The 12408-nt window shown below is 37.7% G+C and overlaps 1 protein-coding gene across 1 annotated transcript in view; it reads left to right on the top strand.

Annotated features, from left to right (window-relative positions):
* LOC140452368 (dual oxidase 2-like) overlaps positions 1 to 691 on the top strand; it is a 60670-nt gene extending 59979 nt beyond the window's left edge. Inside the window, exon 22 of the mRNA XM_072546574.1 lies at positions 420 to 691. Coding sequence (XP_072402675.1) covers positions 420 to 542 — 123 coding nt within the window. The 3' untranslated portion in view covers positions 543 to 691. The remainder of the gene's footprint in view (positions 1 to 419) is intronic.
* Positions 692 to 12408: the final 11717 nt, after the last annotated feature.

Here is a 12408-nt window from a genome sequence, read left to right as displayed (position 1 = left end):
TACAAATCAATAAGGTGATATTAGCTACAACTTAAATGTCGAAAAATCTTGACACACGTTGGAAAGCATGATGTATTAAAAAATAAGTAATAGATGAAGCAGCTGCGTAATGATGACGATATAATTTTGGTAGCTGATTCAAAAACAGATCTTAAATTGACGTTTGGCATTTAGGATGCCGGTGGTAGATTCCTTTGTTGATAAACCGGTAAACACCAGGTGTTTTGGAAGACTTGTGTAAATTCTTATTAGATTAGTTTGAATTTTCCAATATTGGCGTTTGAATGCTTCTTCTGGAAACATGTTAAATATGCATACTTAATTCAGATTCTCTGCATACTTAATTAAAGTAAAATGGTTTACATATGTTTATGTCTATATATAAATAATTAAAATTTAATTTTATCTTTTATTTAAAGTCACAACGTGTTGGTGTATTCAGTTGTGGACCTCCTTCTATGACATCATCCGTGGACCAAGCGTGTAGCAAGATAAATCAACAGAGTGAACAGAAATTTGAACATTTCTTTAAGAACTTTTAATATTCTAATTTAAATTATTTTAATTCGTTTTGAAATAAAGTAAGAATGCTATTGTATCAAACGAACATAATATTTGTAAAACGCTTGTACATGTTTATTGTATAAATTTTTAAGTAATAAATTACGAATTTCTTTTTGTGGAACATTTATTTCTGAGTTTTAAACCGAAATCAAATTTATATAAAGTAAATATATGATCATACACAACCTTACCTAATACTCCCAGTACTAGTTTATGCACCTGAGACTTGCTTTCTAATACAGAAGCTACTTTCTATTACAAATATAATTTCGAGCCATACAATCATCATCATAGCAGGGGCGGATACACAGGGGAGGGTAAATAGGGAAATCCTCCCCCCAAGAAGGTCCAAAATTAACGAAAACCTATTATTTATGTCTTTTTTTATGTCTTTTGTTTGGTGTTTCATTAGAAGTTTCCCCCCTCCTCAAGTTGAAAGTTCCTCTCCCAAGGCAAATGTCTAGATCCGCCACTGCATCATAGTAATTAACACCCTAGCAGATGTGTTGTGGTTTATCATTGAGCTTCAGTAGCTCGAATAGTTTCAAACCAATGAAAACTCAAAAAAGGCTTCATTTAACAGAAAGACATATTTTGTTATAGGAGAGAAATCATTATTAGAAAGAATTAGAGTGTCACCATGAGCTGAACTTGGGCGATCATACCTAGCAATTGGACTTTGGACCACCAACTGCTCCATTTTGTGATAGCTTAGATGGATATGACCAAAAAACTGTAAAATTCTAGAGTAAACAGTACTAGAGAGACGGTCGCCTTTATGTTCACATTTCAAAAGTTTCTATGCGTCGTCTATCTGATTCTTTGACCGTCCATGTCACGCATACATAAAATATGGAAAAGATCAGAGTTGAAATGAGTCTCTTCTTGTTTTTCATAGTAGTGTGACGCTCACGCCATACACCGTTTAGTTCAATCATTGCTATTCCTGCTAGGTGTATACGTTTTCGAATTACGGGTTCACAACTGCCTGTATTGGTAACTAGAGCTCCAAGATATGCCATAGAGAAGACTACCTCGCATCCAGCAATAGTTCGTGTTTCAGAAAAGTGTTATTGGCAATCAATAACCATGATTCTGTATTGTTGTAGTTAACCATGAATACAAACTTAACACTTTCTACCTCGAGTTTTTTAATAAGTTAGTAATTTCTTCTGGAATAGAGGCTAGATAGGTAGTGTCGTCTGCGAAACGCAAGTCAGATATTGACACCGCCTAAGTTTATTCCTCCCTCCCAACTATTCAAAACTCTGCGCATTATGAACTCTGTATAGATGTTAAATAATAACGGAGATAAAAGCGTATTCCTTCTCCAAAGTTCATTCATCAGATTGGCATCCGTCCATTCGAATATATGCCAGGTTATCTTGATACAGTTTGTTAAAAAGGTAAGCGAAGTGTTTAGATACACCTTACACCTATTGTCGTCAATATGCTCCACAGTTTGCCCCATCTAACATTATCAAAGGACTTTGTATAATCAACAAAACATACAAATTTCGGAATCTGATATTATTTGGCTTTTTCTATGATGTTTCTTGCATTAAGGATTTGTTCTCTAATACCTCTGCCCTTCACAAACCCAGCCTGCTCAGGTGCTATTTGCCTACTTATGAACTTTTCTAGCCGAAGGTGCAGGAAATAAAGGATCACCTTACATATATGTAATGGTATGATTATGGTCTTTCTCCAATCCTCAGGCTAGACGCCTGTGTGCCAGATTTCATTACACAATGTAATATTCTCACTCTACCTACAAGAATATGCTTTAAGACATTAGCGGTAATGAAATCATAGCCTGCTGCTTTGTTTAACTTACGTGTTTTTGGAGCAAATTCAACGTCGGAAGGAAATATGTCAGGTTCAAATTCCAAGGCTGTGTTGTAGGTGTCTGCGAGAGTATCGGCTTATAACGACTTACAATACGCCCTCCAAATATGTATAACCTTGCCAAATCCGTCTGTATATTGCCCTCATCATCTTTGATAGACTAAGATTTCTGCTTGAATTTAGATGTCAGTAGTCTGACTTTATCGATGAGTAGTCTGAATTCTTTGGTGTTATTTGTGTCGGCAGGTTGTTGAATATCTTTGCATATTTTCTCTATATGATTGTTCTTGCCTCGTCTACAGGCAGCCTGAATAGCTGTCGGTACTGGAAATGTCCAAGAGAGTTCTCAATTCCAACAATTTTGAATTTTCTGCGTTCTTAAACGAGATCAAAAGTATCTGCAGGCATCCACACTTTATTTTGGCCCGGTTTAGTCGGCATTAGACTGTGACTCGCAGTTATTCAAAATCTGTATCATGGTATTTAAAAAAAAAGGCCAAATCTTGTCGGAATCATAAGTGCCCATGGCTGCTATACAATACATACAACGAAATAGCCGAAGCCAAAGATGTAGGTACTGCAATATAAATTAGACACAGTGAGTAGGGCATCTGTCCATAACAAACGAAAGCTACCCTACAAGAGGTGCTCTAGACCAAAGTTGAGATAGACGTATTCTGTGGATAAGGATGCCAGGAAAATTGATGCGGCAAACAATCATCAAGCTGCAAAGAATAAGACCGAATGGAGAAATAAGATGGAGTATCTCCCACAAATTTTTTGATGTATCTGGACGTCGCAAAGAATGCTGGTTTTTAAATGCCGTTATAGATATTTACCGGGACTGCTTTCTAACAGATTTTCCAGAATGACACCAGTGGTTAACAAAATTATAGATATCGTCTGCACACTTCCTATTCTTGATTGTCTCCTTAGTTCTACCTTGAGATTTCTTTACTTGATGATTGCCTCATTGTTTTTAGCGCAGATTGTTATTCTTAGGTATAGTGACATCCATTAGAGTTGTTTGACTAGTTATTTTATTAACTCATATGACATCTAGTCCATTATGTACGACTTGCGTGTATGTGAGCATATTTCGTCCAGAGCCGACCTTAGAAATGCCAAAAAGCATTGCCCGCAACCGAACAAAAGCCTGTATACGAACACAACATAACTCCCACTGGGACAGTCAAGCATGGCAAAATGTATATTGGATCGACAAGCGCTAGTAGGGCTAAAGTACTGTGTAAAACAAGAAAGCTCAGAACCATAACAGGCTTCCTTACTGGATATGTGCCAGTCAAGGGACACCTGGATACAATAAGGCTGTTTTATAAGCTGTAGACTCTGAGGCATAGAACCTAAAACAGCGAGCTATATAACTCCAAAAACATATATTCCCATCTACTAGACCTGTGCAAGCTAGTATAGGGTTCCAGAATTCTGGAATAAGTATCATGAATAAAAGATTTACGAATAGCCAGTTGGCTGCAAAAGACGACTTTCAGAGGAAAAAACAACCCGATCATAGCTTGTAGTTGTTATTCTCACGAATTCAATAATTAGTTCCCAAAAATTATAGGCTACGTATTTCGAAGAAAGAAGGTGGTCGGTTTGTCCCTCTGTTCTTTTTGTACATTGTCCACCAATGAAGATTTTCTCATGTGTTTGTTTTGAGATTCTATCCTAATATCGCTCATGGATTTTTCGGCTCGAGTCCTCTACAGTCCTACATACTGCAGTCTTTTGTACTCCCTGAGTCACAGCAGATCCTTTTGATTCTCTTTTAGCAAGTTGATCTACTTTTTCGTTGCCTTTGATGCCCTGGTACTCACAAGCTCAACCTTCTTCCGGTTTCCTAGTTCATTCAGTTCTCTGATGCAGTCCCATACCAGCCTGGACGTCACTTTCTGACACGCCAATGACTTTGGTGCCGCTTGACTGTCAGACAATATATGGATTTGCTCTTTTTCAAGTGCTCTCTCATTATTTCTCTTTGTACATTGCAGTATCGCACAAATCTTCGCTTGAAAAACGGTACAGGTTCTCCCCAAGGCAAAGCTTTCGCTAATTAAACTCTCTCTAGTCTTGGACCCGTCTGAATACCAGATCTTACTCTGTTGGTTGTGGTATTTCTTGTTTCTCCATACATTCCTGTCTAGAATAGACATCCTGTATGAATTCTTAAAATTGTACCTCTTTTCATATGATCCGGTTCTGCATTAAAGATGTCCTTCGTCACAGTCCTTGTGAGACCTATATGTCCTATCCCTTAATTGCGAAGTTTCAGTGATTCAGTCTATTCTTTAGACTCCCAGTCTTGTATCTGCTTGTATTATCAAATGCAAAGGAGGAAGGCCTAATAGAGCCTCCATAGCTGCTGCTGGAGTGATACGCATGACACCAGTCATTCCCATACACGCAAGTCTTTGCACCTTGCTGAGTTTGGCTTATACAGCTGTTTGAAGCGTCTTAGTCCACCATGTCGTTACTGCATAGGTAATTGAGGATTTGATTACTATGGTGTACAGCCAGTGCAGCATGTCCGGTTTTAATCCCAAATTATTCCCATTCATGCGTTTGACCCTCATAAAAGTTGTTACTGCACTGCTTATTATTTTTCCTAATTGTCGGTTCCAGGTAAGTTTCGAGTCTAGTATAACCCCCCAAAATACTTTACCCCTCCCTTTAGCTGCATTTTTTGTCCCTGTAGCTTTAAAGTACCTAATCTCTCGACTATGGTGGATTTGTGGGGACTTATATTTAGCCCCTCCAAATAAATCAATTGTTGCACTAGTTCTAGTGTCTCGTTTATACGATCTCAGACTGCCGTATTCTACTTTCCTTGCGAGACGATTACCAAACCATTCACATACCCAACTGTTCTATGACCATTTGGCTTTAAAGTCTCTATTTCCGTCCATCACCAGATTCCATAGCCGTGAGGACAGAACTCCTTCTTATGGGTATCCTCTATCGACCTGGGCCAACACGGTCTCTCCAAGGATGGTGGTATTTACAACTCTATTCCTGAGCATAGATTCTATCTAGTTCAAACAAATTCCATTTTCAATAGACTCCTTTTTATGGATATTATCAAAGTGTTGTCGAAAGCCCCCTTTATATCCAAAAAAGCTCCAAGCGTTACCATTTTTAATTGTGTTCTCCAGTTTTTCTACGAGTCTGTGGAGTGGTTGAATTCACTGCTCTATAGGCATGTTGTTCTTGATGTATTGAAGTGTGTCACAATATTTCATCCCTGATATACCTATCGAGCAGTTTCTGTAACGTCTTTTGTAGGAATGACATTAGACTTATTGGTCTTAGAGATTTTGCCTTTTTCCACCCTCTTGTCCCCAGTTTAGGAATAAACGTTACTCTAATTACTATCCAAGCTTTAGGTATGTACCCGAAGGTTACACTACTTCTGAGTACATTGCATATTCCGCAGTACAAAAGTTCCGGTACTTTTTGTAATAATACTGGATGGAGGCTGAAATGCGGGAAGCGGCAATCGCCGTAGGACCCCCGTTATATGATGATGATGACTGGATATATACTATCCGTTCCTAGTGATTTATATGGCTCGCATGAGTTTATTGCTCATGCTATTTTTCATAGTTTACAATCTTTTTGACTGTCTGCCAATTAGTTCTTGAGGACCTCTGTAAAGCCTCGTTGCCTGCTAATACCCAGCCAATTGTTGATTCAACTACTTGTGATCCAAGGAAGTGCACTCTGAAGACCTCTTCAGCCGTGTCTCTTCCATTATTGGTATACTCGCCCTTATCATTTGGAAGTTAGTTAGTTGGTTGTATTTTCTCTGTGCTTTGAGAGCACCTTCTGAAGTCTAGCACAAGCATGAGTGCTTCCAATTTCTTCACAGTGCTTCCTCCATGTGTCTCCCTTGACTTCTCTTATAGCTGTATAGTATTTCGTTCGTGTGGTTCTATATTCTGCCCACCCCCGGTTACTTTGGCTTTGTTGAATAGCTTCCTCGTCTTTTTCCTCAATAAAGACAGTTCTTTATTCCACCATGGCGTATCCCTGGTAGAAATTCTCTCTGTTAGAGTGCAGGTTTCTTAGAATGCTGTAATGACAGCGTCAGTTAGACTATTCACTGTCATTTTTAAGTCCGTGGTGTCATTTATCGTTCTCCTCACCCTCGACAGATGCTGATCTAGAACTTCTTTATGTCTCCCAGTTTGTTGAACGTGGATTCCGATAAGTAACTTTTTCTGCTTTCCCTTTTAAGGTGTATCTGATGTGTCTATGGTCCGAGCAGCTCTCCTCCTAAGATACATGCCATTCTGATATAAAATTGCTCAGGAAATTCGACACTATAGTAATATCTATTACTTTCTTTCTAGTTTTGGTTATGAAAGTCGGCTTTTGTCTACATTTAATATGTCTAAATTAGTTGTCATCCATTAGCTCCTACAGTTCATTTGTCGGTGTCACTGTTGGATCGTCAGAAGAAAGATAGACCCTAGAATAATCTCCCTCGGTCCATTTCGCTCCCCGATCTTGACTCTTACTGCCGTCAGATCTATGGAACAGAAATTAACAGCAGTATCTCTATCTCCTTTCTGGTAATCACACAAGTCCGAGGACCTCAGTGAACTACTGTAGATCAGTTCTCCATTTAACCCTAAACCTTTGACTTCCCTTTGGTTTACCCAAGGCTCTTATACGAGGGCAATATTAAACGTCCGTTTAAGCGCTACAGGGACTGTCAAGGCGGCGTTGCAGTGTTCTAGTCTGAACTATCCTTAGACCTATCTTTCTTGACTTGCAAATCTCTGAAGGTTACCCTACCAAGTCCACAGTAAGCGTTGTAGTTCTTTTTCTTCAGATTTTTGCAGGACTCTGCATCTCTACTTTCCTGCTGAACATTGACAAGTTCTGTATCCTCAGCGTCCGATCCAGATGCTGAAGGCTCGTCCTAATCACCTGTCATTCTATGTTTTTAGCGTCTTGTCTATATGGATTAGCCCTCTTCCTCGTAAATACAGTGGACATATTTTGTCGCACTAGTAGGATGATATTTGTGCGCTTTCAAAGAAGTGTTATTACTTTACACTAAAAATTTTCCATCCCTCTCTTACTTCAGTAAATTTTTTTTGCCTTAGGTTCAAGACCTATTTAGCCAGACAATTGGTTGAATACGTAAAAACAATTAACTCCTACACTTCCTTTAAATTCATTTCTGACAATTTCCTAACCGTTCGTTCATTAACTCAATTTCCTAACCTTCCCATTGAAAACACTATTGGATGACTATACAAAAAGGATTGAACAGGAACACACGCTTCACGCTAAGGTGTCCTTCATAGCGACTTTTTTTATACAAACAATACAGGCAACGGTTAAAGGTAAATGACATAAAAGGAAAGACAATGGGAAATACTACAACTAACGTCCTACCATTTCAGATTCACACAACACTGAAAAAGGCAGTTTAGATTTTCCGTTTGGTACTTTTGAAAAACCATAATGATTTTACTAGGGATATCCATGGAAATCTTTAATGTAGTGGTTTTCCCTTGCCTTCTACATCCTTATGCTGTTGACCAGTATATTGGTTCCTCCATCTTCGAGATCGATTTCTCAACCCCAGGACAAAAGGATGCCCTACCACCTACCAATTCTTCCGCCCAGAGCTGTTGATTAGCAAGTGTGGGATTGCTTATACCGGCAATCGGTCGGTGAAATTTTCACCATATCTGGCTACCCTCACTTAGTTTAGCCTGCAGACCAATGTAGTTGTCCGGGGTGTGACACTTGGAGCCATAAGTGAGAGTTAGGTGTCTTATGAGGACCAGTTACCAAGAACCATCTCCCATCTATGACGCTCGATGTGGTCGTTCCGATAAAAGGTGCTACCTCTATAACACAACCCTACACCCCTAGTACGTAGGTGTACCCCTAGGCGTAGAATGTCATGGCTGCGCAACCTGAGAGAGTGGTACGGATGTACATCAAATGAACTTTTCAGAGCAGCCGTCTCAAAAGTCCGAATAGCTATGATGATTGCCGACCTCCGCCGCGGAGATGGCACTTGAAGAAGAAGACGTTTGAAAAATTCCCATAAAATCGATCTAATAGTTGGATTTCGACTACCTAAATAGAGAATGGAAGCAACGTTCTGCGACAGTATGTATACGCGGCATACATAGTATAAATTTTCCGAGAGATTGAGTTTCTGTTATTTGGGGGAGTAGATGGAAGAGTTGGATATATACTGCAGTATGTATTTTTGCTACTGTTAGTAAAGGATTGCCACTCAATTTCCCAATTAAGTATAACATGTTTCTTCCTAGCTGAAACTAAATCCCATTTGGGCAACTCGTTGTATTCTATACCCATTAAAGTAGCGGCTTTAGCCAAATGGTCTACTTTTTCATTGCCTGGAATATTAGAGTGGCCTTTAACCTCTACACAAAGTTAACAATACTTCTTAGAGAAGTTCGGATCCTTAGCTTTTCAAGCGCATATACAATTACTCTGTTGGTATATATGTGTTTAGAGAAGTGGCTTAATGCGAGGAGGATGGACTGTGAGTTAGATAAAATTATATATCGTTCGAAATATAATGTGCTATTAATTATCCAATCCAACGTCTTGACAATGGCTACCAATTCAACTGTGGATATTGAGCAATCTGATTTTAATTTGTACTGAAAATACTCTTGAATATTGTCTATGTAAATGGCACAGCCAACACCAGCAGGCGATTTTGAGCCATCGGTATAAATTTTACAAGAATGGTTACAGTCTTCCAGCTTGTTTTGTATTACTAAATCTTCGTGAACAATTGAAATAGATGAAGAAATTACTACAGCAGGCTTATCTTCATATAGTATGTCATAATTGGAGCCAAAGAATGGAATCCCTTCTTCATTGAATGAATATTGTGATAAATTGGGAAAAGTAACAGCCAGAGTTGGAGAGTTTTTATTTGCCCACCATTTGTTTGTTAGATTTTCAACAGAGAGACAAGATATTTTTTGTAATAAGCTGTTTTGATTATTAAACTGGCATTTAAGAATACTTCAGTTAAATGATTAGCCAAGGGCAGAGCATTCACAGGTGTTTAGTGTTTTAAACAAAGTTTTAAAACAGTTCTGTTTCGTCCATGGTTTCGACGTTTTGGTCTTTTCCCTGACCAAAGTAAAAATACTACTACTACCGTCCAGTCCAAAGTACGTAGATTATTGGACAAAATTTCTACAGTTTTTAGCATTTATTCAGATGGTCTCGAGTGGAAGGAATTTTTAAATCATCAATTTATAAAAGATAATATTGTGCTTGTTACCATCGACTTCATTATAGTCTTAGTGTAGTTATACGCCATTTATGCGTCATTGAATCAAAGGCTTTTTTCTTTACATACACCGTAAAATATTCCTTTTGTTGTTCCTAAATTTACGGAAATCAATCCTTTAACCAAAAGAATACGCTGTTCATTATTTCAATAATTTGACTGACCGTTTGACGACTTCTGTTTTTAGCCACTTAAGAGGATCACAACAAATAATGTTGAAGCATTGTAGACAGCTTTATTAATTAGCCCCTATTAAAGGTATAAATAAAACAAAAAATAAAAATGTACATCGTTTATTACAAATAATCGTATAAGAATATCTTCACAAATTTCAATTAGTGTATAATTAAACTTATTAACGACAAAACGACTAGACAATACGTATTTAGCTGAGGACATCAATATTCATTATTTCATACCAGGAAACTGTTAAATTTAACCATTTAACAAAAATAACTAACGCATTACGCATCATGGACTTTTTAAGGATATTTTTTATTTAGTTAATATTGGCAAGATTGTTAATTTAGTTAATATTGGCAAGTGCTTTTATCGTTACTACCTATCAGAACAGCTTTTCTGATTATTAAAGAAAACATAACACAAACTATTAGAATTTTATTTAGATGTCAACTAAATCAACAGGTAGTTAGGGTTAACAATTTTGTAACGCTCCTGAACGGGTAAAACGATGATTAAAAAGACAATAAAGATATGATGAAGAAAAAGAAGATACAACACGTTTTACAATGTGTGTTGTGTGGATAAACATTGAATATACAAGAAATCCAAAATAAAAAAAAAAACAAGAAACGATGCGATAATTCAAAAATAGTAACCTAGACGTAACCATTTTTACAAAGAAAAAAAAGCAATCAAAAAAGTTAAATCATCCGTACATTTATTTGGAAACACTAGTCAAGCCAGCTATATCAATATTTATCCACAAAAATACAAAAGACATATCAAAACTTAGGTCCGTGTAGTTGGTACGCTATCCTCCTCCTATTTGTGCCATCTCTGTTGAGATTGGCGACCATTACTTCAAATGATTTTCTATCCTGAACTGCGTGTTATTATTTCCATTGGTAATCGTCCAATCTCTTATATTTCTCAGCTACGATGTCTTCTTTTGACCTATACTTCTTTCTTCCATCTATATTTCCCTCCAAGATTAATTGCAACTGTTTGTACTCAGTGTGGCACATTATATGACCGAGGTAAACTGTTTTTCGCTTCTTAATCTATTTTCCTTAAGATTTCTGCATTGCTCGTTCTACTGGTCCAGCTGATCTTTATCATACGATTTTGTCTGTAGAGCCACATTCCAAACGCTTGCAGATTTTTTAAAATCTTTCTGTTTGCAGTTCTCGGTTTTCGCGCTCTTGCTTCAGTTGTTCTAGCTCTTTGCACATGTCGTTCAACTATTAATATTTTGCTACCAGTATGTGTTCCTCACTTTCCCCGTTGATGCTTAAATATGCCTGGCAATTTTTGTTTTTGCTAGTCAATCTTTTTTGTCATCCAAGGCTTTCTTTTTTATGTAATTTTATCTCCCAAATTTTCGCTTCTCCTGCTTCTATAAGTATTTCTTTGAGACTTGTCCATGTGTTTAGAGTCATGCATTTGCAACGCCTTCAATGTTGGCTGTATAAATTGAATTATATTGGGGATAGAATACAACCCTGTCTAACTCCTCGTTGTGCAGTTATTTCGTCAGTTAGACTATTTTCAATTTGTAAGTTAAAGGGGGAGAATCACTTCGGTGTTGTATACTGCATTAAAAAGTTTTATTGTCACTTTTATACTTTATTCGTCCACCAGTTTTAAAAAAATGACTCGGTGTTTTATCGGAGCCAATAGCATTCTTGGTTTTTGCATTTTTTTAGCACATGTTTCCCTTCTGATTTCATGACTTCTGGACCGTCAATACAAACTTGATAAGGTAAAATTTCATTATTCCTATCATCGCTGAATAGCTTTGATAGATATATGTTTGTCACTATTTTTTATATTTTTGGATCTATCAATTTGTAATATATTTGAAATTTTTAGGAATTTGGCCCCGTATTTACATAATTCTGTGGACTAGTGTGCACCCAATATGCATCGCCCAACCTCTAAGTCCTTCCTATTGGCCAATTGACCTAGAACTCCCTAAGATTGCTATAATACGCGTGTATAAAAGTGGGCGATTTTCAGGTCAGGCAACATTCGTTAGACTTATCCATTCGTACGTCACTTAACGTAAAATCACGGTAAAGATGCGAGGTTATTTCTCAGCCTCTTTAATCCTACAGCAGGAGTTCCACAAGGTTCCGTGTTAGCACCTATACTCTACAAGATATACAATAGCGACTTCCCTAACCCACGAAACACTCGCACCCTCACTTTACTCTACGCAGACGACACTGCTCTCGTGACAACATCTCGAGATGCAGATGCTCTATGTAGGTTTGCTTAAAATCCCTTTGACCTGGTCAATAAAACACAATTGGTTCTCTTTAGAACTTCAATCTCAGCGGATACTCTACACACAATTTAGCCGCAAGAATGAACTTATGATTTTGGAGTGATTGACTCCAGCTCCGTAACCAAATAGAGTACCTCGGTGTGGTGTTCACAGAAACACTAAACTGGAGGGCTGATCTGGCTGCAACCCCTAG

Source organism: Diabrotica undecimpunctata, chromosome 10, assembly GCF_040954645.1.
Source record: "Diabrotica undecimpunctata isolate CICGRU chromosome 10, icDiaUnde3, whole genome shotgun sequence".
NCBI lineage: Eukaryota > Metazoa > Arthropoda > Insecta > Coleoptera > Chrysomelidae > Diabrotica > Diabrotica undecimpunctata.
Note: the sequence above shows the minus strand (reverse complement) of the source record. Positions and strands in the feature narration are given on the sequence as shown.